General features: G+C 37.1%; 1 protein-coding gene and 1 long non-coding RNA gene across 3 annotated transcripts in view; both read right to left on the reverse strand.

Moving 5' to 3' along the window:
* Nucleotides 1-3,309: 3,309 nt before the first annotated feature.
* LOC308187907 lies at nt 3,310-6,810 on the reverse strand. Its single transcript, XR_013945000.1, has 3 exons — nt 6,725-6,810; nt 4,959-5,629; nt 3,310-3,843 (listed from the first exon to the last, which is right to left on the reverse strand). It is a non-coding gene; the product is annotated as an uncharacterized lncRNA (long non-coding RNA).
* Nucleotides 6,811-9,360: 2,550 nt separating this feature from the next.
* Nucleotides 9,361-26,596, reverse strand: part of LOC308186560 (uncharacterized protein) — a 34,278-nt gene continuing 17,042 nt past the window's right edge. The window contains exons 2-7 of one of the 2 annotated variants that reach the window (XM_080575295.1): nt 19,482-19,565; nt 18,371-18,494; nt 15,699-15,792; nt 15,408-15,501; nt 12,220-12,425; nt 9,361-9,600 (exon numbers count right to left, since the gene is read on the reverse strand). In XM_080575295.1, the coding sequence (XP_080431421.1) occupies nt 12,300-12,425; nt 15,408-15,501; nt 15,699-15,792; nt 18,371-18,437 (381 nt within the window). In that variant the 5' untranslated portion in view covers nt 18,438-18,494; nt 19,482-19,565 and the 3' untranslated portion in view covers nt 9,361-9,600; nt 12,220-12,299. Of the gene's footprint in view, nt 9,601-12,219; nt 12,426-15,407; nt 15,502-15,698; nt 15,793-16,828; nt 16,950-18,370; nt 18,495-19,481; nt 19,566-26,596 lie in introns of those variants that run through there. The other variant, XR_013944107.1, reaches the window with a different exon arrangement.

Here is a 26,596-nt window from a genome sequence, read left to right on the forward strand (position 1 = left end):
CAATTTTGGTATAAGAGTCAAGGGAACTATTTTCAGCAAATAATTTATTCAGCTAACGTAGCTCCTTTTTGTTCATGAACAAGCTGATTTTTGCAAATCTGTTTCACTTAGGTATTTATGCAGCCTCCATTACAACAGTATCAGAGCAAGTCACAGTCTTTTAATACGCATTTATCCTCATAACACACTAATCTACAAAACTCTACATTTGAAACTATTCTAACACTTTACCAGTGTTAATAGTATGTAGTATCCCTAGTGATGGACAACAACTCCATTGTACTATATGCTATATAAATAGAGAGCAAAGTAATAGTCCAATGTATCTCTTTTAGGGTGAGCTGAGCCATTCATAGTTTCCCCTTGTACAATACTGACTAGGTGCTATATTCAATTACCAAGACATAGGGGTCTAATTTCATTTAGATGGCATGAATTATTTTGCTTGACCTATAGCACCTGTTCCACTAAAGTGCAGCTTCTCACAAGTAACATCTGCATGTGGTCTCTACTGACTGTAATGGAAGTTTTAACACCTTGCTTACATATAGACTCCTACAGACATGCATGCAGTATCCTAATCTTAACCTCTCTATCCCATGTAGGTATGGGGCATGTTTCCATATACATATGGCTAGCAAACTAGTCCTAGGTCAAGTGTCATTTCCTTATATTTGTTTGTTTAAGAAACTGCTGAGTTTGTCTGGAAATTAAGCCATTAGGGAAGTCTAAAATGGAGACATCTAAAATCAGACCTTTGATCCTTAACTATGTTATCTCCTACACACATTGAACAACTGGTTATCTAAATCTCATTATTTCCATTTAAGCCAGACTAGAATAGAGTCCATTGCAAATGAGATTAAAACTCACTGTATATTTCTTCTTTCCCAATCAGTTAAAATATTTTAGGCTGCTGAGGACATTATCAAATTTGATATGGCTGCATTTCAGATACATTTGAAATACCAAAGTCTAAATTTTAATCTAGTTCAAGATAATTAAGTAAATTAATTAAAATATATATGTATTTATGAACGCTTAACCAAGATTAATGCTGGACATTTTTACCATTTTTTTATTACGCCAAGTCTGCCTGAGTGCTAGTAATCATCAGATAACATAGGTCAAATTACAGTACTTGACAGGCAAAGAGTGCAAGAAATCCAGGCTCTTGGACAAATTCAAGGAGACAAGAAGTGGTTTGGGAGAGTCTCTGAAGTTTTAGGAGGTAAGTTTCATTGAAATCCCCAAGAAATTTGGTTCTGAAATCTGAAATTATCTGAATTTTTTTTCTGGATGTCTGCCCAGTCAATATCAATGGACACACACTCATATTCCCAGTATGTGCAAAAGAAGAAATAAATTTGAAGATGGTAAAGAATTAATATTAGAAAATGCCATGTTAGGAAAACATCATGAAGTAAAGAAAGCTTAGACAATGAGGCTTTTAATAAAAAATGAAAAAGGACAAAAGAAAATATATAGCTTTACATCTGAAAGAACCCCAAATAAAGTATAAGCTCACAGGAGCCTTAATTCTGTGATTTTCTTTGGAATTTATGCTTTACCTGAAACAGAATTTTATCCCATGTGAAAGGGGAGGATCTGTCCTTTCTCACTTCAGTTTTAGCTATGGTAACCTTGCCATTGAGATAATTCAAATGTTCCACCATTTCTGAAGGACTTTAGGAAGATACAAGACACACATATTGCAACCTGCAGTCCAGATAAGGTCTTCCATACTCACCTCAGGAAAAAAAAAAATAAAAATCTTGAGAAAGCAGCTTTCCAGAAGACCTGATAAGTGTGTGCTGGTCTTAAACCTAACTCAGCTGTGCATGTGCTTAAATTGTTGACAATACAAACCAGTCTAGGAAATGTCTCTGCTTTATTCATAGCTGACTAGTGAATTCTGGTAGTGGATTCTGTTGCGAACAGCTGAGGGTTAATAGTGTGCATCTTTTGAGATTGTAACCAGTGAAAAGAAAATAAGAACATTACTAAGAGATAAAATAGTAGGGAAATGTAATATCTTTTGTACGAAGATTCCACTGACAACCATTAGCATTATTATCTGTACCAACCAGGAAATGACTATTATTTTAGATACTGTTTGACAGCTCTGATTTATTCCTGGAGAACTCTACTTCATTCTCACCAATTAACACAGCAGATCCATAACCAGCCTCAGACATGCCACATCTATTCACAAGGGTTTATCTATAAACTATTTATTCCACGTCTGTCCATCTAAAGTAGCAGTGTTTTCTGCAAGATTACTGCCTCTTAACATTATTCTAAAACCAGTCACCAAATACTAAAGCCATTCTTACCTGTTGAAAAACTTATAGAAAAGAGAACAACATCATTTATTTAGCAAGTATACCTTTCACCAGCTGCAAACATATCTTCCATACAGCAGATAGTCTCAGATCTCTTACGGGAAGGTATTTCCCTTCACTTTCTCCTTCTGCCTCTCCCTATTCTCCCCCCCAACTCACAAAACACACACACACACCATTATAAAAACAATACCAAAGCAATTTGTGGGCAGTAATAGAAAAATGTGAATCACTGCAATTAACAGTAATGATTTACATTTATATCATCTTTCATCCTGAACAAGTCTATGGTACTTCAAAAAGCCCTTTTCTGTATTAATAAGTTGTCTCACCTAACAAGCCCTGCTTTGATATGGTTCTTGGCTGATTCAGGATTCAGAGATATCAACTCTGTAATACTGAAAGTAGAGAAAATGAAATTCTATCTGCTTGAAACTTTAGGTAGATAGATTTTATTTAGCTTCATATCAACTCTGTAATACTGAAAGTAGAGAAAATGAAATTCTATCTGCTTGAAACTTTAGGTAGATAGATTTTATTTAGCTTCATTGGCATTTCAGGAAGTCATTTATAGGGCCATAACATAGTTTATGTCCACCATCCTTTGCTGTTGCACCCCATAACATTTTTAACAGTGGTCCTGCCCACAGAAGCAAAGGCTGATACCCTTACTCCCTGTGTAGCAAACATTTCCTGATGTTTTGTACAGAAACCCCAAGCAAAATTTGATAACATTGTATATTGTCTATTAACGCTCCTTGGAATAATACCCCTCTCTTGAGTGGCCATAATTTGGTAGTGAGACTCCAAAAGAGAGTTTGGAGCAATTGCAGATGTCTGCGTGGGATCTGTCACACTGCTTTCCACTTCATGGTTTGGCTGTTCCCTCTGTTCACTACATCTGACAAGCAGTTTGGAAATCTAGTAAAGTGGCTGGCCTGTGATGACATCAAGTTGTGCCAAGGGAGGTTTAGGTTGGATATTAGGATAAATTTATTTACTGAAAGGGTTGTGAAGCATTGGAATAGGTTGCCCAGGGAAGTGGTTGAGTCACCATCCCTGCAGGTCTTCAAGAAACATGTAGATGTAGAATTTAGTAGCATGGTTTAGTGATGGACTTGTCAGTACTAGGTTAAAGGTTGGACCAGATGGTCATAGAGGTCTTTTCCAACTTGAATGATTCTGTGATTCTATTATTCTATTTCAGTTTTCTCTGTGTTTGGCCAAAGTAAGGAGGAGGTGCCACTGACAAATTATGCATGCAAATAATGTGTATGTCATTTTGGTAACCAAACTGAGAAAAATGCAGTGTTTGGAGCTGACAAATCTGGTAGCCCAATAGAGCCAAGCCTATGATATCTCCATGTACCCAAGTCTAGCCACTAGCAAGACTGGGCATGTATTCCCACACATATACCCATACACACATCATATACGTCCATATATGTCCAGCAGCATAGATAACACAGAAAGAAAACGGCACTCCTACAAATATAACCTCACCAACGACCTTATCTTGTTCCTGTCACTGGCAGGTGAGGATGAAGGTCTGTTAGTGAAAAATATGCACCCCTATGCACACATACACTGCACAAACTCCTCCAGCAGTTGGGCTCAGACATTCTGTCTGTGCAGTAGCTGCTCCTGGGTCGCAGGTCTTCCCATTGCTGGAACTTGAACATACAAGTCCCTGAGGCTGCAGCCCCACTCCAGTTGCTGATACTCAGAGCCCCTCATGCCCAGCATGCGCACGTGCAGACATGCACACACTATGGACCTATGCATTAACTAGCCTGGGTGGACACCCAATGTACTGAGTGGCCTCATGGACAGATGACACATGTAGACGGGTCTCTCCATAGATGGTCACAACTTCTGGCCTTACCAGCTGACCCCCAGACCTCATGGTATCTCCAGGTGTCCTGGATCTCCTGGTCTCTGTAGTAGCCAATTCTCACTGTTTAGTATATCCAGCATTCAACATAGCCATATGCCCACTCCCATGACTCTTGTCCTCCTCGCCCACTAGTCTGGCTTGGTATTGGTTAGCAATCACATGCACATCCGCACTATATGCGCACAGTCTTCTTGAAATGGAATCTGCGTACAGTAGAAGGTCTTTACATGGAAAAACTGAATGCAGTCCAGGTTAATTTGCACATACACAAACCCTATGGGCCCAAAACTGAGAAACAACTCTTCAAAGCAGCCAAGGCAGGGCTAGCAAAGCATTATCATACATGATTATATGGCTTATGAATTAATTGTTTCCTTCTTCATACCAGACTATCAGACTGCCACTATAAGTCCAATACAGCCCAATTTTGTACCTGACATATTATTGTCACCTTGCCATCACTACTCCTACACCTATAAAGGCTATATTTTGTTGCAAATTAGCCATTTGACTCACTTCCTATTCAAACAGTTAATATTCTTGCAATTTTCTCTACCACAAGTTGCAGAATGGGGACTAGTTTGGTTACTTTATTTACACATCAACAGGGAGGAAAAAAAAAAAAAAAGGTATTTATTTGTCTGCATCTAGTTATTTGCAGTATGTTACTAGCATGCCACTTCCAAAGTGTGTAAAGAAGGGGCTAGAATAGGAACATAACCCTGTTTCCTTTCACATCCAGAGAAATGATGATAACACATCTGACTACAGCAGAAAAAGGACAGAGGGTTGTTGAACCCATAAGGACAGAGGACCTCAAAGAGCTGTGCTTATAAAAAAATAAGCAACTCTTTGTTATTCAAGCACTTGTTTTTATGTTCCATTCTAGTTACTACAAAGCCACTTGCTAAAAGAAGACAGGCATGCACTCACAGCTTATTTGGGAAAGCAATCGTAAGACACTTATTCCAAATCAAGCATCCAAACACCTACTTCATATTTAATAAATGTCCCTATTACAGAAACCACTACATTTACTTATAGATTAAACATATTAGCAGCAAAGGAACATGGAAATAACTAGAAGAGAACTCCTGAAAATTCACTACAGAGATCTGTTTTGCGCCATTTGGTGTTTTGCAACTTTAAATGTGGCAGTTCTTCTACAGCAACTTATTGCATATCCAACACAGTCAGTGGGGAGTAGGCAAAATAGAGCCATTGAAGGCCTCTAAAGGAAGATTTCTCTAAGACAACAATCACCAAAAAAATCTCTTTTTTTTTTAATGAACATTTTTTTGAAATGAACATGATTTTTTTCATATTTCCACAGATCCACTGTTAGTAGGAAGAGGGATGACAATCAGTCAGGCTCTTTCCCAAGAGACTGAAAAAGAGAAGGAACAGAAAAAGAGGAGATCATGCTTTTGTTTTAAAATATCTACACAGGACAAACAGGGACGAGAGAAATGAATGGTGAAGAAAAGAATAACTAAATCAAACTATTCTTACTTCAGGAAGGTTAAAAATTAAAATTATTGCTAAATACATAGCTTAAAGCTGAAGTTAGGGCTGAGATATATCATTCCAGAGCTGAATCTCAAAAGGCCAGATGTCTGGGTTTATGTATTGTTTTTTGAAGACAAGCCAAATGTACTTCTGTTTCAAGTCACTTTCTACTGTAAATGGTCATCTAGGGAGCTATACACATCAGCCTGTTGTGATTCCATGAGATGAGCAAGGTCTGGAGAGGTGTCTCTCTTTTGGATCTCAGCTATAGGCAACCAGAATGTCACAACTGTTTCAATGATATTTTAATTCATAGGTGACAAACCTTATAATCATCCACCTTTTATCACCATTATACCTGACCAAGAATCATCACCTCACTTAAAATATGACCTTGAAATATCCTGACTGCAATTGCTACTAAAATCTGTAATAAAAAAGTCCAATCACTTAGCTTTTTCAGCTTTCAAGGTAACACAAGCACTACACGTACTATAGGAAGTTAGTGTTCAAGACTGCATGATAGCACACTTGGAGCTCTACAGCTACTTTTGTCTAGTTACTGAAATACACTACACAATAAATCCATTAGGCACAAACACTGAAGCTTCTTGGAAAACTATAAACATCAATTATACAACACATAAAAATGACAAAAGATTATCAAACAAAATTGAACCTCTGTGTTAAAGTTATGATTCCTTCAAGTTACAGTCTAGACCAGACAAAATAATTGATGTATTTCTGGCATAACAAATAGATATTTTTAGGCAAGTTTGTTCTAACAGCTTCAGCAAAGTACTGAAGTGGAATATGTTAGTCTTACTCCTTTTAAAAGTAAAATTTAGTATTTAGCAATATTTAGTAGTAGTAAGAGCTATTTTTTTCATAACATTAATGAAGATTGTTAATATAACTAATAAAAAGGTGCCTGAGTAAGTACATCAAAAAGCCACTATAAAGAGGAACTCACTTCAGTTTCTCATATGAGTAGTACTGTTGACTTAAATGGAAATAACCAAGCATGTGGTTCAGAAGTGTTTAATCTAAATACATTGCATCTAAATTTTCAGTGGTGGTTTGAAAGGAAATAAATAAATAAATAAATCACATTGATCTTACCTGGACTGAAGTTTGTTCCTAATTCATTGATTATCTTAAAAGACTCTCTCAAGCCATCTGCAGCTGGTGAATTCAGGTGATCCTAATAGTCATTGCTGAGACTTGAAAATCACTCAGCAAGCTAAAACAGACTTCCTACTGCAGAGACATTCTTTAACATGTCTGTCCAGTTAGTGTGTAGTAACATATGGAGTCATTTTCTGTTTGCTCTCTTGCTTTTGGTAGCTACCAGAAAGAAGGATGTCTATACACCTGACATAAACTCTATTGGTTATGACCATGTGATTAGCAGAATACTGACAAGATTACTTCTGTATATTGGTTGGTATCAATGAAGGGAAGAGGAATGTCACAACAGTGGGCACACGCTGCCTATTCACCTGTAACCTAGCATTTCAGTGGAAACTTCACACATTGACAGTCTTCGAAGCTGTCGTGAATACTCTACAACACATTCTCTCGCTGGCCCTGGACTACACAGGAGAGTATTCACCAAAGCATACAGCACATCAGTTCCTGCAGCCACCACTAGGATTTCAAAGAAGGCAAAACAAGGTGTGTATATGCATACACAGGGTCCATTTCACAGAAACTAGGAGAGAATGGAAGAATCTGCATTTCTCCATTTCACATCTTTACATACCTCTCTCTACTCATTGCTACACTGAAAGCAATGATCTCATAAAGGAAGATGGTGAGGAAGCCTCTGTATAAAACAAAATTTCATAAGCCTGTTTTACTTGTTGGAGTACTCAGTACTTAGTACTTGAGGCTAAATCAAAGGTGTAATTGTCTGGAAAAGTGTGAATGGAACAGCAGTTGGCAGCTTTTCTGATTCAAACAACTGGAGCATGTCAAAGCCTTGTAGGCAATGCTCCTTGAAACCCAGAAAACTGAGATTTCATACCTTCAGGTAATATGTAGGCACTAGCATACATACTACATAACCTAATCCTCCTGGGTAGAGTGTAAAAATATACACCCTGCTTTTCTCTTCAGCAAAAGATATTAGAAGGGCTTGTAGAACCTTCTGTCCAAATTTTGACCCAGAGATCTTTTAGCATTGATTGTATATGTCTGTGGTTTAGGGAAAAGCAAAACTGGTATTATTTCTTGAGCTGAGACATGCAGTAAAGAATATATTGTTTTCCACATGGAATAGAGTTAAATTTTGGAACCCTTTGTTACAGGATGGCTAAAAGTACAAGGGAATTCTTCATCATTGAAGAAATTCAGAGAAAACAGCACTATCAGAAATTATTAAGAATGATGTTTCAGCAGCAGCCTTTGGCACAAGGAAACCCTATACTGCGGCTGCACCAGAATCTCAGGGCAAGGCCCCTGTCATGGTTTTGGCTGGGATAGAGTTAATTTTCTCCTTAGTAGCTGGTATGGTGATGTGTTTTGGATTTAGGATGAAAATAATGTTAATAACGCACCAATGTTTTAGTTGTTGCAGAGCAGTGCTTACACCAAGTCAAGGACTTTTGTTGCTCACACTACCCTGCCACTGGGAAGGCTGGGGTTGCACAAGAAGCTGGGAGAGGGCAGAACCAAGACAGATGACCCAAATGGACCAAAGGGTTATTCCATACCATATGACATCATGCTCAGCTATAAAACTGGGGGGAGTTGGAAAGGGAGCTGCTGCTGCTCAGAGATTGGCTGGGTATCCGTCAGTTCATGGTAAGTAACTGCATTGCCCATCACTTGCTTTGTGTAGTCTTTTATGGTGTTGTTTTTCCACTTTTTTTTTCTTATTATACTATCTTTATTCCAACTCATGAGTTTTCCTTTTTTCCCAATTCTCTCCCCCATCCCACTGTGAGGGGAGTGAGTGAACAGCTGTGTAGTGTTTTGCTGCCTGCTGGATTAAACCACAACAGCCCTTCAGCTACTTTTTATGATCTTGTATAGATATTGATGAATATGAAAACCTGTAAAATGTTTTTATAGAAAAGATTGTTTAAAAAGGTATATCTACCTTCAAAAGGTCTTCATGAAGTAAGAAAAATCACCAAAATACAAAAGAAAAGATAGTAAAAGATGGCATACATAGTGCTAAGATTCTTTTTTAATCTAATAAAAGCAAGCCATGAATGGACACTGATTTGTTGTCAATTGATATATGAAATGGAAATTTAACTGACATTTGTACTTTCAGTGATCATAATAATATTGTGACCTCAAGCAATACTTACAGAAAACTGGGACTGGAGATTTTAAAAGTTCTGTTCTATTCCTTTTTGTTTACAGAAATATTTTCACATTCCTTGCTGCAATATTATTCAATGTGATCTATTTCTAGGATCTGTCAAGTGTTTTTTTAGACTATGAGAAAATAATTATAGCAGTTTCCTGACAGATTTGGAAGCATTACACAAGTAACTACCTACAACTTCACCTCTACTCCACCATTCAATGTATTATTACTTTGGAAGAGTCCTTTTAAAACTCAGTGCGGGGGGGGGGGGGGGGGGGGGGGGGGGAAGAGTGATTTCTGTTAGGCTTCAGGGAAACTGAATGCTTGAATGAATCCACTCCATGAATCCATCAGGAGATCTATTTCTACTGATTTTTGAGACAACTCAAAGTTTTCTTGGGTTTTACATGTTGAAAATAGCACATCAAAGACTAACACATAGTAATGTTTTTATTGATTAATAATACCTGTTTCTTCTTAGTACAGGTAAACATGAATGCCTTCTCTTCTTCAGTGAGCTAGTACTAGGAAAAAGAAAAAAAAACACTTTGTAACTATTACAGATCCATAAGAAAATGTAGGACAGTGTTGTGCTGATGAGTTTTCATTGCAGTAATATGATATTATCTACAGTGAAATTGTCTTATGAAAATTGATTACAGAAAGCTTTTTAAAACAATTTTCCAAGGAATAAAGGGATATTATGAAGTCCCGGGTCATCAGCTGGAAAAAATAAATAAAGAAATTTAACCCGTGGTTTTAGACAATGGTTATCATTGTTTTTAGGCATCATGAAGTTTCTTCAGTACAGCTCTTTCCCTTTACATTTCTCCAAGGCTTCGTGTAAACCTAGACAAGATCATAAGTTTTAATTTCAACCAATCGGTATGACAGGGATTTCATGTTCAGAAAGAAGGAAAGAACTTTGAAGAAAAGAAATAATTTCAGATCATTTGAACTACTTCTATGAAATAATTCTTTAAATTATTGTATTCATAAAAGATAAAATTCTTGAAGTATTAACATTACTTTTGAATATGCTATAAAACATTAAGAATGCCTGAGCCAAGGCTACAGCAAATATAGCCTTGACTCACAGTTTGGTTATAATTTGAATTATAATATTGAGATAAGAGAAAGTTACAAAGGTAGAAGAAGTCCCATGGTAGCCTAGTTAATGACTTAGAGAGATCATTTAAAACACCCTGGAATATTCCAAATGCAGAAGAGCTCCAAGAACTGTGACGGTTCTATTCACTTTTCCACTTCAGTACTTCAGTAGAGAGCAGAAAGTATGAGAAATATGAGCATTTCTGTAAGCCAAGCAAGGCAGAACAATTTAATTCCTCACAGCAGTCTGGAAAATGTGGTAGCAAAACATTATATAAAGTGCCCTTTTGATCAAATTCTCTATTTGTGTTGGCTTTGTTCATTATACTACAGTGGCATAATTTTATACACCCAGACTAGTTTGTTATGATACCACTGACCACTGTGCTAATAACTGGTAGCAAATAACATTTACTCGCAGATTGATTCTGAGCAAGTTACAGTAAATCAGTGATATAAATCATGTTGCAGTGCTCTGAATGCATAAAGCCAAGGCACTCCAGAAGACTACTTATACTTTGCCTAAGTTACAGTTGATAGACTCTGTAATTATAAGATGGAAATGTACCTCATGCAGGGCTACAGGTGCATTAGTGTGTCTTTTTCTAAGAGAAAGATTCTGAAACAGTATAGCAGAAGTAAAGTACATTGGCAGAACTCATACTGGCATGCTCTTTTTGATAAGAAACAAGCTAGTTAAATTCTGGGTGGATAGTATAGTATTCCTGTGTCTGTCTCCTTCCACATGTATACAGAGCTGTTCTCTGCAAGCAGCTTTCACCAAAAGGTTGCAGTCACTCAAAAAAAAAAAAAAAAAAAAAACACAGAAGCAGAACTATTATTATTTTAAACTATTTAAGCTACCCTAGCTCATTTTCCTTGGAAAAAGGTTAGGGAGAACTTATATAAGCAGTCTGCAGGCAGATCTAAGGGGGCAATCATCTCTGACAGCAAAATAAGGAGCGGGGGGTAGTAACCTTTTCCACCAGCAAAGCCATACGGTATATCCATGTCAAAAGGCTACAGAAAGCTCTAGTGCTCCAGGAATGCAAACCTTCAAACCTTCAGTGAGTAACTTTGAGCAGTCAGGAGAAAAAAAACAAACAAATACCACCACTGCTACTGACAAGCAGTAGTCATAATTCATCCTAGCATCAAAAAGGCAGATGGTTCATCTAACAAAAAAAAACAATAGTATTTGTCTTACTTAATGTTGACATTTTTTAAACTTCTCTATATTTGCAGGGCAAAGGCCATCTAAGCTATGCATATTTCATCTACTGGAAGATATGATGACCTTACCATCTTGCCCTTTTTCAACCCTGACCTTTTAAGACTACAGTGAAGGAGTAATCATTATTAAAGAAGGAATAGATATTCACATGAGAGATAAACTCATTTTTTCTCCAATCTGTTACATAATTCTTCCATATATGTATTAATCAGATTTTGGCTCAGTTTCCACCACCTAAAAAGCACTTTTACATTTGCTTGTTATTTTATAAATTTGCCAACCTGTCAGTCTAAGTTGCATTCCTTACACAACCAAGGTTATTCCTGAAAAGCTGTAGTTTGTGCATCTCTTTTGCCAAATTAATTACTCAGGTTTGGTGCAAGTGATCATAAAACAATATCCTCTGACAACTGTTAATTGGCCCGTGTGGAGTTAATTAATTCAGACCAGGGATCTGTGGAGTTGATGTGATTTGCAGTTTTAGTGGTGAGGCCAGTCTCTTACTATGACTGGAGACAAATTTTGACGATTCAGTTACTATTCAGTTACTATTTCTCCATTTTTTATTTGCAATACATGGTATAAGCTCATTCCGTTTTTCCTCTATTCTTGCAACCACTTGAATCTCATTCAATCAACCACTTCTGTTTTCCTTAATTTTCCTCCTCTGGGTTCATTTTTCCACTAATTTTACTCAGCCACCAACCACTTAACATCCCTCACACACACACACACACACACACACACCCTTTGATGTGTTCTAAATAAAAGAAGAAGAAAAAAAAAGAGTCTTCGGCACCTTTTTTTGTGATCTGCTGGGAATTCTTGATTTCATTTCAGAAACGTGCAGCACAAAGCAAGGTTTTGTCATAGCTGTTTTCACATCAGTTTTGGTAGCTGGGGACTGGTTCTACTAAATGTACAGTGCTGTTTGTTCACATTAATCTCAGAGTGATCTGAAACTCTCAGCATCCAAAGGCTCAGGTATCGACATGACAAATGCCTCTGCAAAAAAAAGGCAATAACAAAATCCTGATCCTCATTGAAGTCAATAGTTGAGTTTTGCTTGTTTCTTAACCTAAAGCTCACTCAAATTTTTATTTGCTGAGAAAGTCTCATCTACGATATAAATAGTGACATGAAGACAGAGCATGAATTATACTGTTGACTCTTACATACCACAGCTATTAAACTACAGAATTCAGTGAAAAGATGTCCATAGAAAATGAGCTGCTTCATTACCAAACCTTACTGAAGGGCATAATCAATAATGAATTTAGCATGTTTACTTTATGTATCCCTTTAAGACTAACCTACTAACTCAGATTTTGGCAATTTAAAAAGATTAAGCATAGTAGTGTATTTGATAGCCAGTATAAAGAAGCATTTTTAAAGTGTTCCAGAAATGAACACAATAACTATTTGTACTACTGTAAGTCATTTTGTCTTAGTGCCTGGATTCAAAATAGATCTAAACTATCACAGTTGGTTTTCTTTTGGTTTGGTGGGATTTTGTGATATTTAAAATGCTCTATGGGCATGTTCTGACCAAATAACACATATACTCTCTTCTCTAAAAATATGTCAAATTTATGTCATTCTTTTATGAATGTGATTAGTCCTGTAATAATTACTGAAACAAAAAGCAATTGACCATGACTTAAGGTCATTCATAATACATTCCCTTTGTGAGCCATGCATAAATCCAAGTCCTTAATTTTGCTTGTCTGTTGTCTATTCTTTTAATTTATTTTAAAACAGCTTTCTGTGTCAAGATATTGACCATGAAAAGTTCATATATCAGTTGATCTATTCACAATGATTTCCTTCTTATAAACAAGGTCTCACAGAAGTGAATAATACTATAGCTAATGTGAGCTAGTTAATCCATGCTTAGACTATTCAGGAATGCATATAATAAGAAGTGACTGTCTTTCTGTATGTGGATTTCTTGGAGTACCATTTTATTTAGTGTTTACAGTGCACGGTAATAATAAAATGCATTAGGCATGATTAATTTCCAATACTTTCATCTACATTTTAATAGGTCTCAGAATTACAGAAAAGAAAAATGACAAAGACTTATGAGTTAATACAAATTTCAATCTATACATTTCATTTTAAACAATACTCCAGGCTGTTAACAAGGAGTAAAAAGGGTTTGTAAGAACAAGCTCAATGAAAAAGAACAAGGCAAAAAAAGGCTGGTGCCACGTGAAATATATAGGTATAACTGACAGAAAGGTACTCTCAGTTCACTAAAAATGGCAATGAAAGCTAATGAATGGCATGAGATATACTTGTCCGTACACAGAAAATGCTTGCTCTCTGGTTGATATCAAAGGTAGAACTCTCTCACCTAGTCCTACTTAAAATGTTTGGGAGAGAGTGTCTGGCCTCTCCAGAGAGTGCTTTAAGCCTTCTTAGGTTGGACATGTAAGCCCAGTAGGTTGAATCACCGTAGGGAGGTACCAATTACATCTCCACTGACTGCCGAAGGAGTCAACAAGCTTAGATGAGACAGCTAACTCTCAGAGAGCACATTAGAAGAAATGAATGTCTCCCAGCAAAGGTTTATCTGCATTGCAGATGAGGCTGCTTTTGAATACAGGAAGACATATCTGCTCCAAGTTTAAGTTTACTAGCACAAGATAACAGTAATGAAAAGTTGCCAGTACAGGCTTCCACGCAAGGTACCCTTGCTGGTTGCTGGCCTGCATTCAAGGCAAGGTACCACACTGTGCTGATGAGATTAAAGATGGAGCAGGGGTTTTTACCTGTCATATAATTATATCTTTATTCATTCCAGAGACTTGCCTCAAGCACACGAGTGACCTTTTCACCTCAGATTAGCACAGACAAAAATTTCTTCACATATGCAGGTACAGTGGCAACTGTTTCTACCTCTTAGACAAGGAAGATGTTAGCCTATAGAAAATCCTGTATTTTACCATCTAGTTCCACCCCATACAGGGATGAAAGTATCAGAATTAATATAACAGGGACTGAAGCAGATTCCTATTTAAATTTACATCCTGAAACAATACAGACACAATAGAGCTACCTAATATCCTCTTAATATGTTTTATTGCAATTTGGGAATAGATGGAATTATTTGAGTCTGCTGTAATATACCTGTACACAGCATTTGATGGGTAAGAAGACACTAACTAAGAGGTAACTAGAGGAATATGCATCTAGAACATAGACAAAATTCTTTGCTATACGTTTTTCCTCTGTCCTCAAGCTAAGAATCATGTGTTCTTGCAGTTTAACTGATACAAGTAAATAATCTTGTTTCAAGGAAGTGAAGCAGCCCAATCATATGCCTTTTACTCCTATTCCTCTTATTTTAAATCATCCTGAGTTACTCTCTGATGCTTTCCTCTTTTCAGTCAGAATTTCTTCTGTGTCTCATGTCTGACTGGCATGTATGTAGGTCAAAGCAATTATGTTCCTTTGTTAAGCAAGCTAACTTGAAACAAGGGAAGCCATCTCCCTGTTGCATAGCCTTAAGCAAAAATAAGCCATTCAAGCTGAAAAATTTCCTGGAGAAAGACCCAGAAAGGAGATGAGGACACGGATTATGCTTGTAGGAAGCAAAAACCAACAAAAATATCAGAAATGCTAGAAAATCATTTCCTAGAATGAGCTTGGGAAAGAATACAAGTAAAGTATCATGACTGAGGGCTGCATGAAGGGATTGGAGTTTCTGACCAAAAAGAATTGCTTTCTCCTTGTTCCTACTGCATTCGCAGAAAGAAAAGTGTATGCGCTCTTTGTCTAGCAATGTGATTGCAATAAGAAGTGCTAGACTCGGGGTGTGTCCATTATTTTTTTTTACAGACAGTAGGTTTACGGGTCGATTTGCTCTCCACTGGTCCTAGGACCTTATGTCCACACTATGTATTAACCAGAAAATAAGTCCAGCTGTTGGTCCTAGATGCACACCATGCATGGGCAGAGAGAAGCTCTAGAAGACCATACCTTCATACTGGAAGTGGGGCACAGTAGATGGTGCCCTAGTGTATGCTGTTTGCATTGCTTCCTCCAAGAGAGAAACTGGTGGGTGCTTGAGTATCTACCACAAAACACAAAATATAGACATTCTAGTGCTTTAAAATACTGAAGTGTGATGTGTGAAACACTGAGGCCCCTCCATTGTTAATAGCAATGGCAAGAATCCGATAGGATTGTAACAGAACATTACTATATTTTCTATTAATTCCTCTAATTACTATTACAATAGCACATCAACTGATCCATTTTCATACCCACCCATTTCTACAGTCAGAGCTTTTGCTGAATTGCTGTAGGGTAGTTTGCTGGTGGAAGATCTCATCCCACCAACTTTGTGTCATTTTGGAGTTTCCTGTAAAAGAAAATTTTTCTGCTGCAAGTCTCTGCCAGAACTCTGCTGTTTTACATGAATTTGACAAACACAAAAGGCTGGAAATGCCTGAAAATAGCTCTTTGACTTCAAGAAGTGATCTATCCTTTTTTCTAAGCTAGCTTCTACAATGCACAACAAGGTAAATTGGAAGTTAAATTACAGTGGCAGTAGTGAGAAGGACGACTGTGAGTAGTCCACTATCTGAGCAAAAACAAAAGATCATGAAAGCAATATATTGGTCAGTGGGTATGTAAGTAGGATCAATATGCTCAGATGCTTTTCCACTGAAGGAGTAAAATGCAATTTTTCCATGCCAAAAGATTGCTTTCAAGAAAATAATCAATTTAGCCAGCTACTACAACTATATCTTCATGTAAATGTTCATCTTTCCCAATTTCTTCTTTTGTAACCTAATGAGTCTCACATAATCAAGCCCGTCAGCCAGGTAAGCAAAGGAACTACACCTGACTTTCACCACTGTGACCAGCAACAACACATCTCTCCTGATCTGTTCCCCACTGAGACAGAGGCACTAAGTCACCTGGTAATGGTCCTGAGGTACCTTTTTTAGTGTGAAAGCAATCAAACACTGGAATAGATTTTCTAGAGAGGCTGTGGACTATCCATGGAGATATTCAAAAAGCCATTGCACAATCTGTTGGCAACCTGTTCTAGATGACACTGCTTTGAGCAGGGTGGTTGGACTAGAGATCTCCAGAGGTCCCTGCTAACTTCAGAGATAATGTGATTCTGTGAAGGGTCAGACTCTAGCTGCAGGTAGTGCCTTGTCCAGTACTTCTGGAAAAAAGTAGGAAGGATGCAGCATTACAGTCTCTACAATATAACCTTGCATACAAGCAGTTTAAGAGGTTGCAGACAAGATCAGCTAGCTGTGTATAGCGGACATGTATATTCCAGTCTCAAAATAGCAGGAGTACCACAGCACTAAAGATTCAAAATTCTTATTTAAGTGACCATGTTGTGACAGCATGCTCTCCCCTACCCTTCTTCTCACCTTCAGTCTGGCCATTGCCTCGCTCAAATGCTGCCAGTTGCACCACAGGCCTTGCTCAGGCAGATTGTGGCCAATGTGCTGGCTACACCCAAGGCCTTGCTCAGGCAGTGCAAGGAGGAGCAAGGCAGAGCTTCAGGCAGGCCAGGAGGCCTCTGAGCTCTTATGCACAGCAGCTGGCTGCATGGCAGGATCTCCCCTTGAGTTGGGATGCTTGTCAAGGTCAAGCCTGCTGCAAAGATCCCTTACTCCTCACAAGAGATTCCTTGATGCAACAGAACCCTGGTAAGTGATTAATAGCTTGCTAAACTTTGCAAGCTTCCTTAAGGTTATATCCTAGATTGTACACAAATAATGCTTAGACATAAACCATTGACCAAGTCTGGGACTAGGAGTGGATTCAACCATACCTTGACTCCTTACCTCTTTGTTTCAAGGAGTTTAGGAAGCAAGGAAATCCACTCTGAACCTCGTGACTCAATAAGAAGGTCTCCCTGACACATCTGACTTGCCCTCTCCTCAGTGCAGTAAATAACCAAGTGTACCTTTCTATCTGAAATCTTAAGTCGCTGTCTTATTTATGATTAAGCGTTGTTAGATCACTACATTATATCAATAAATATATTGTTTTATCTCTCTTACGAGTGAAGTATTTAAATTCATCCACAACACATGTCCATGACTGCAAATATTAGCTGCTATATCTAATTTCTTAAAATAGTATTACATTTTAGCTGCCCATTTGGGGGATAGAACACCTATAGGAATTATTCCAGAAAGTCCTCTTCCTTCAAAGAAAACATGTAAAACAAAACTCTGTATTTTCAGTGTTATTTCTAACAGTCATGAGATGCAATATTGCTTGCTTATGAAGGATATAAAAACTTTTATGCCTTCAAGCACTTGTAAAAAGCCAAACCATAAAGTTTTCTTGCTCACAGTTCAACATTTCCCAGATTCTTTCAAACAGGACAACAACCAGGCAGCTAATTGTGTCTCATTCATTCTCTTTGCCTCTCACAAAGCATTCTTATATATGAAAATGAGAGGAGTGTTTCATTTACCAGATGTTTGTGCTACCGATCAGAAGGACTTTGACAGGCTGGAGAAAAGTGCAGATGGAAATCTCATTAAGTTCAATAAAGGGAAAATCCAAGTCCTGCATACAGGAAGGAATTACCCCTTGCACCAGTACAGGCTGGGGGCTTATCCATGCATACAAATACACGATAGGGCTCAGTAAAGTTGATGGAGCCAGACTCTGTGGTATGCAGTAATAAGACAAGAGGCAACGGGACTTAAGTAAGGGTCCTTACTTAAAATACATGATATTTAAATGCAAGAAAAAAGCCTCCTTTTAGTGTAAGGGCTGTAGAATTTCCATCCTTGGAAATATTCAAAATATGACTGGGTAAGATCTTGAGCAGCCTGCTTTAGGTCACCATAATTTGAGCTGGAAGGTTGGACTAGACAATCTCCAGAGGTCCCAGTCAAACCTAGCAATACTGTGAATCTATGATTCTCTAGATATATGTTTTTATATACCTGTGTCCTCACTTTCTTCTTCTTTTTGTGACATTCTTTCTTGATTACTAGTGCGTTGGGTGTCCATGTCCAGGTTTTGGTAGCTAGGGGGCTGCAGGAAGGCCTCTGTGATGGGAGGCCAGGGCTGCCCCCCAGGGGGAGGTAAAAGAGGCAAGAACAAAGGACTGAAGTTGAACATGGGAAAAAATAGGGGATTAGAGTAAAGGTGTTTTAATTTTTGTCTTTTGTTTCTTACCATTCAAACATATTTTAATTGGCAATAAATTAAATTAATGTTCCCCAGGTCAAGTCTGTTTTGCTGTGATGCTAACTGGTAAGTGACCTGCCTGTATTTATCTCAGCCCAGGAGTGTTTCCATCTTCTTTCCTTCCTCTGTCCTTTTGAGGAGGGGCACTGGGAAAGCAGCTGGGTGGGTGACTGACCACTAGCCAAGGTCAACCCATGACAACCAGGCAGTCTCTTAAATTGAAAGAATACTTTAGAAAATCCTCTAACTATATAATGCAAAGTATTCATCAGTCTTTCACTTGCCTTCATATATGACAATGTCCATCTGTTTTGATTAGACTTCCCTATAGTGTCAAATACCTTTTGCACTTTTTCAATGAAGTGAGGTCAACAGCTTTTTAGAATTATCATTAAAAAAAAAAAAAAAAAAAGACAAGGAAAACTACAGTCATGTTTTTTAGAAGTGTTTTCTAAGCTGTGCTCCTTGACCTTCCATCTCTCTTTATGTACAGCTTAAAACCAAAATTAGGCAATAACTACTTCAAATTGCCTTTGGTAATCCTCTAATATACTTTTATAGTCCTAAAAGCTTTTCCAATAACACAATTACTCTTTTATCCAATTACTAAATTCAGAAAAACAGGTAGGTCCTTTCAGAGTACATTTCTCACACCCTAGATAGATTCAGCTTCTTAGAAAGCACTTTTCTTTCAAAATATAACTGCTAGTGCATTGATGCTACTTCAGTTATAGGCTGCAGTCTTTGGAGCAAGACCTGGGACCTACTGCTTTTCTATCATAGACAACTTTACTGACAACTCGATTCAGAGCCAGGTGGCCTTTTGCACAAGCATTCACTTTCTTCCTCTGCCATGCATCTTACCTTCTTTTCTTCAAACACTAATTCCAAGAGAGGAGCAGGCTGAAACCCCCAAGAACAGATTGTTAGCAAGTTTAGAGCTGACTCCTGAAAGACAAGAGAGTAGGGTTTGAAAGCTTTAGGGCAAAAGATCAAATATGGGTTTCCCACCTTCCGCATGAGTATTTTGAGGACAAAGCCATTGTATAAAAAGGCTCTGCCACACAGTTCATTGCTGGCTGTTATAAAACTAAAAATCCTGGGTTTTGAACTGCATGATTTCTGAATGATTTACTCGTTCACTTGATTAGGAATAATATTCCAAATAACTTCTTTATTTGTAGTTCTGGTAAATTGCAGTGGAGCAACACTTGGGTTTCCAAAAACTGATGAACTGGAAATACAGAAAGAATTCTCTGTCTTAGGCTCCATTTTCTGCAAGGGTTATATAAATGTATGATTCCACTGCTTGTAGATTTATGCTATGCCCATATATAACTTTAAACTCTTTACAGATGCTTCAGTCTGTAACGAGTTTCTACATTTTTCTACAGAACTGCGGATATACCAAGATGCCAGACACATCAAGTACTCCAAAAGCTGCTTTGATCTCTACTGATAGAATATTTACTGCTCTGTTCCACATACCATACTGAAGTGGAAAATAAGTAAAGCCACAGCAATGGCATTTAACACTATAATGCAAAGTGAATTTATAAGAAACGACAAACCACATAGCAATGTTGCTACTATGGACTGATATATATCATTCTGGAAAAATACCATTAGCACCATTCCAATTTTGAATGCTGTAATTTCATCATGGAGTCAAGGAAGTTCCAAAATTAATCTGCCTTTTCTCAAAGACATCAACTTGATGCCTTTTCCAGATTCTGTTCCATATTGTTCACATTTCTAATCTCCATGTAAGAGAGCAGATGTGTATTGGACTAGTACTCAAATACCCTGCAGAGGGAGAACTGAATAAATATGTTCTTGGAAGTGAATTTATTACTCGTATGGTGCTTCTAAAGATCAAGACTTTGAATGAGCATCTTGACAGATGAAACAGATGAACAGCTCCACAGAGTAAACAATTTCCAGAGGAACATCCCTGGCTTTCCAGCTTACTCCCCTGTTTCAAAGTATTCAGATGTTCAGCTGAGTGATTTATATTAAATGCCATACAAATAAATGACAATAGAGCATTTGGGGGGCATGTATGAGCACTCTAACTTTAAAATACTATTTGCAGTTCACCAGGGTTTTATATTTAATATGTACAGCTTCATGCTCTGTTTATTGAGTGAAAAATAGGACAAGTATTGCTTTGTTGATTACATTGTACATACAGGTTGCATAATATCAGAAGATCTGATGAATTTTATTATTTACATGCACTGACATGCCTAATTATTCTGCTGTATTTATCTAGATGCTTCTATCTGCATCTGTACACCAAGAAATAAAGACAATGATACTTGTTTGAATGTGCAGCTATGCTAAAAATGAAAAAAGCGCTTTTTCTCTCACACTAGCAGCATGTAAATTGACTGAACTTTTTTTAATGGATTTGTGAAAAAGCTCCAATTTCTTCTAGAAGAATAACAACTATTAAGAAGTTGTATGCCTCTGAAAATGAACTAATAGTTAAATCCACCTTCAACTAGAATTGCATATAACGTTTCTATAGTAAAATGAAAGCTTTAGATCTCTGCTAGCTGATACATATGTTCTACCCTGCCAAGTCCCAAATTATCATTTGTATGAGAGCTTCTGAACCTATAACCATATGTGCAAGCACTGGAAAATATAGCAAAATCCTTGCCTCAAAATCTATGGTATACACAAAAAGGTCTGAAACAATGAAGTGTTAATATCCTTAATTATACTTAATTGTAGTTACATCTCTGAGAGAGCAGTTTAAGTTGCCTTTTTGTAGTAACACCTACAGATCTCATTAAAATAATTGTGAATCACTTTGAAAAATCAACATGCAGAATCTCTGAAAGACTGAGCTGAATAATAAAAATGATAATTACTGGCCTATCTATGCAGCTCTCTCATTAAAGAAGCAAAGAATAAACTGTCATCTAGGCTACCAGAGGCAAATTTGGTCAGTCACCTCCTTCAAACTATTAAGTGAAAGGTAAATTCCTTAAAAGTTATTGAATGTGTACAATTCTTGGTACTGAGGAATAGTTTATAATCTGAATTTCAACTTTCCATACATTTGTATATCCACATACTTGATTAGCATGATTGCATGAAAGGAGTGATCTAAAACCTAGTATGAAATTGCTAAAAAAATTTCAAAGTTATAGAATAGTATATATTAAGCAAAGTTTTTCACACAACATGTAGAAAGAGCCCATAAGTAGAGTACAAGCCAAAAGTTCTGCCAAGCTCATCTTCAGTCTACCAGGAATTAGGCGTGTCAACTAAAAAGCGTCACTGTACCTCATTTTTTCCTGAAGCCTACACTGAGATGGTCTGTGTGGTGAATGGCTCACAGATGTTGAAAAGGATGCAAGAGTATTTATATTTGTTCTCCCATCCAGTATGAAGTATAAGGAAAAGAACATTCTTAGCTCTTCCTTCACTTCTATACAGTCTTGCAAAAGGCAATGAGTAGAGAACTCAATCATTTCGTTCACATAGCACATGTATATGAATCTATGATCAATTTACAGCTAGACTACCACAGCAGAATATCCATTAGAATCTTTAGAAAACCCATTTACCTTGAGAAAAAGTAATATTTTGCACACAGCTGGTGTGTGCAAAGGTGGGCCCTTTTCACAACCTAAATTTTACACTTTCTGCCTCACAGTGGGTAAATACCATGAGTAAATACAACCCCCTTTATTTACTATGAGTAAATATTCAATCCCCTTCAGTGATTTCCTGTTGTGGCCCCTTAAGTTGAAATGGCTTGTGCCACTTTTCCAGAAAAGATCAAAGACCATTCCTGTTTTCTCTCCATTTGTCAGAGGGTTGCTCTCTATGTAAGTCTCAAACTCCTTGCATTAACCAGCTATTCCAAGGTATTACATACTGGGAGTTACTAGGAGTTATTCACACTGTGACAACTGGCGTGGGAGCACTTCACTAAATACAACAGCTCCAAAAAACTGAATTTCAAACTGCTGTTTGAGTCTGCTCCTCAAAAGAAGATGCAATCCTAGGCAGGCCCCACAATGTGTGCACAGAATATTCTATATGCAGCCATGAAATCTTAAATGAAGAGAAACAATCAATCAAACCCAAAACCCTGACTGTACCACACCACATGTATTTTTTGAAGAGGAAATAAAATAAAACACTTCAACCTCTTAAAAATAAAAGATTGAGGGGAGGGGGGAAGTGGAATTTATCTGGCACGTTTTTACTTCTTAATTTTGCTCTGGTCTCAATATGCTATACTGAGGAAAACACACAGGTATGAGAGAATCATAATGCTGAGTTCTCCCCCCTACACACACACACCCCTTCCTTTTCATTTTAGTGATAAAATTCAAAAGCTAATAAAATCAGACAGATTATAGCAGCATTGATGAATGGCCATGTCTGGATTTCCTGTCTGGAGACTGAAGCAGGCAGTGTCTGAGAAAGAAGACAAGCCAGTCAGTGCATAGAGAGAAAAGGAATATCCAGCAGATGGATTATGTCTGGCTGCTCCCATTATTAATACTGATCTGTATCAGGCAGTGATGAATACATAGAAGCACTCAGAAATACTAATGGTTTCACCCTTTAAGTACTAATTTCTACCCTTCTATCCTTTTTAACATTAAAAATGCTCTCTGATCTTGTCATTGATGGAAATGGTTATAATGAAGAGGCAGGGCTCTTGGGAAGAAAGAATATACTAGATTTAATTAAAAATATGAAAATCAGTTTTAAAGGTAGAGAATTTGTAAACTATAATCGAAGAATATCAGAAAAACTCCTTCAAAATAATATATATTCTTATTTAAATGCTATTTTAAAATTGTAAATCTAAGGGTATTTTCAATTATCAAGAGTCTGGATTAAATATATTCTGAGGTATTAAAACAACTAAGGAAGACAGGACATGTTAGGTAACATATAGACACTGATATCAATTAAACAGCATTCATGCTACACTGAAGTTAAGGTTAGTGTTATAAAATCTCTAAACCTCCATTTCCTCAGATCTTTTACTCTTTCAGTAATCTCCTTAATGTATTAAAAGAATGACTGCCAAACAGTAGAAGTTTTGTAGATACTAAAATATCTAGCAACAAATTTCAACATTGCATATTTACTAACAGGTCCTTTTTTTTAATTCCCTGTTCTTTTAGGATACATGGATGTCAGCCATGTCTTCAGTGAACTTACTGACTCAGAACATCCCTTTCCCTTCTAAATACCAGTAAGATGAATATTGCTCTATTAATGAAGGTCAAAAATAAATCTCCCCCTAAGGCCCAAAAGTGCCTAAATATCCACTAAAGTAGACTGGAAGTGGAAAAAACTCACCAGTCTGGAAGTGACAACTAAAAGAGACCAAGAAGGCTGTAGCACCAGGAGCACTTACCCAGGGTGAAGTAGGGGGAGATCATTTGGGCTGGGAGTTCAGATGTTGACTCTCAGCCTTTGCAGTTCTTGCTGATTGCTCTGCCAGGAGAGATATGGGGCCGAACTGACCCAAGGCAACAAGATAGGCCAGCTAGCCTGGCCTAGCCGAAATCATTTCCTTAGCTGTGGGCTAAGAGATGACATAAAACTGTGGAGCACGGGTACTGTCTTTCTAAACCCTGTCTGTTGAAGCATTTCCATCTTTCTAGCCAGCAGATAGGTCTGCTAAGCTTAGATTCTTCCTGTTTAGAAAAATAGGTACAATCTTAGAAATCTGTATTTCAAATGCAGGATAGTCTTTTAAACTATTTTATTCCCACATATATTTATGGACTATTTTACTTAGAGCAACCTTCAGGAACTGAAGTACTGTTTTGAACACATTGCACAAATTCACTGCCTCTAAAAAGTAGCCTTCTACGAAAACTACTCCAGCCACAAAATACAGCTTTTGTACACGTTTTTCCCCAAAGAATGAGTCTTCATCCTCCTGAAATACAAATAGCATTTATTTTTTCTTTATTTTGTTCGTCATTTGCCACTTTTAACCTCAGACTTCATTCACACTGGAGAACCTATGGTCCTATGCCTAAAACCAAGGACAAGAAATGAGTGGTTTGGGTTATTGTCATTACTCTGGCAGTGACTGTGTTTAACACCAGGAAAATCAGTGCCTGCTCTGTCATTCTTTCATTTTTTGTAAAGTAGAGGTACTAGTACACTCCCATTTTGGGGTGTTTAGTTGCAGGCTTATGTTATACCAGCTTTTGTAAAGGTCTGACATTTCTGGGGAAAAGATTGAAGTCTGTGAATGCCATCTTCATATATATAGATATTCAACTTAATCATTCTGTCCTTTCTTTCTTTCTCCTCTAAAATAAGAGTTTTATCCTCTTTTTTCTTTTTTTTTCTTAAACAAACAAAAAAACCATTCGTTTTCATTTTGCAGTGAGGTATTTATTATTACAGACATGAACTCATAAAGTTAAGAAACAGACTACCATTTTAAGAAACGTCGCCTCCTTTTCAATAACGCACATAAAACCTTTCTTAATTCTTAATTTTTGAAGGAAAAAAAAAAAAAGGCAACAGTATTATAGAAGCTTTCAGCAGGCTTTCAGGATACTCACAGGTCTGCAATTTCCTGAAGAAGGAATTAAACATTGCAAGCCTTTTCTCATGTGAATAGTCTTTAGTCACACAAAATGTCCTATGCAATCATTAGAGAAAATTCTGATGTTCTTATGAAGGTTGAGTAGTACTGAACCAACAGGTTTCAGTGGAAGGCATTCCTCAACATAAGCTTCTAAAGAAGTAAAATTATTAGGGTCAGAACTTTTATGTAATCTTCCCAGGATAATTCATCTGAAAATGTTTTTAAGTCTAGATATAAACAAAATCTGAAAGATGTACATTATTAATTCCAGAGAAAAATAACCATTAGTACTTGTTTTTACATCTCTGTTTTATTGCATTTTGGATACTGTCATAATATCATTGCATATACGGGTATTATCTTCAGCATTTCATGCTGATTTAAAACCACCACATTAAAGAATTGAGGGCTTCTTTACAGGTTTGAGTGTGGAATTAAGTTATTGAAATAACTTGAATAATTTGGGAAGGGAGACTGTATTCTTGAAAACACAGCACAAGCCATTAGCTAACACAACTATTTTAAAAACAGCTTTACCAATGTGGAAGGAATTCATTTTAATAACCTTTAAAAGCCCATGATTTATTATCTCTGTCAAAAGGCATTATGCATTTTTACAGTTTCTATTCAGATCAGTATATTTCTAATCTCAAAATGTAGTATGGAAATTAACTGCCTGGATTTCTCCACTATGCATTTTTATTTGCAGTCCAGCACATTCTTTTAGGGACATGAAGTTCCATATGTCTCTCTTCATTAAGTCAAGATATGTTTGTCTAAAGCCTTTACAGTTGTCTTCTATTTCCAGATGTTATTGTACTATTGGATATTATATAGTCTCTGAAGAATGAGGTCTCTAAACAGTTATTTCGTGTGTATGACATTAAAACCAATAACCATACTAAATATTTAGTAAAGGTCAAAGCAAAAACTAAATGAACTTCAGCAGGGTGTGGGAGTTTCAGTTATAAATCAGCATTAAGGTTAAAGCACTAAAGGTACTTCTTATCTGCAGCTTATCCTAACATATCAATAAAACACTTCTTGTAGCTAAAAACCAGGGTTGAAGTTCCAATTTTTCTTGCCAGCAGCAAGCCTCCCATCAGCTTTACAGACAACTTTGATTGGCAGAACCTGCTAATTCCAGCATTTCAAGAAACACCTCTAGATTTACAAAACATGGTACAGCTACCCATACATACTTTAGATAGTAGGAATGATGAGGTGATTAATCAGGGAGGTAGAGCTTTATGAAGGCATTATGTAGCTTCTTGTAGAAAGTTCATTTTTATCAGATATTCACCCACTTATCATTTTCAAGCTTACACACACATAGACTCACAGGCAGTTTCTACGACATGGAGCGTCTTACAATGGT

Source organism: Anser brachyrhynchus (genome assembly GCF_964034855.1).
Source record: "Anser brachyrhynchus genome assembly, chromosome: 1".
Lineage (NCBI taxonomy): Eukaryota > Metazoa > Chordata > Aves > Anseriformes > Anatidae > Anser > Anser brachyrhynchus.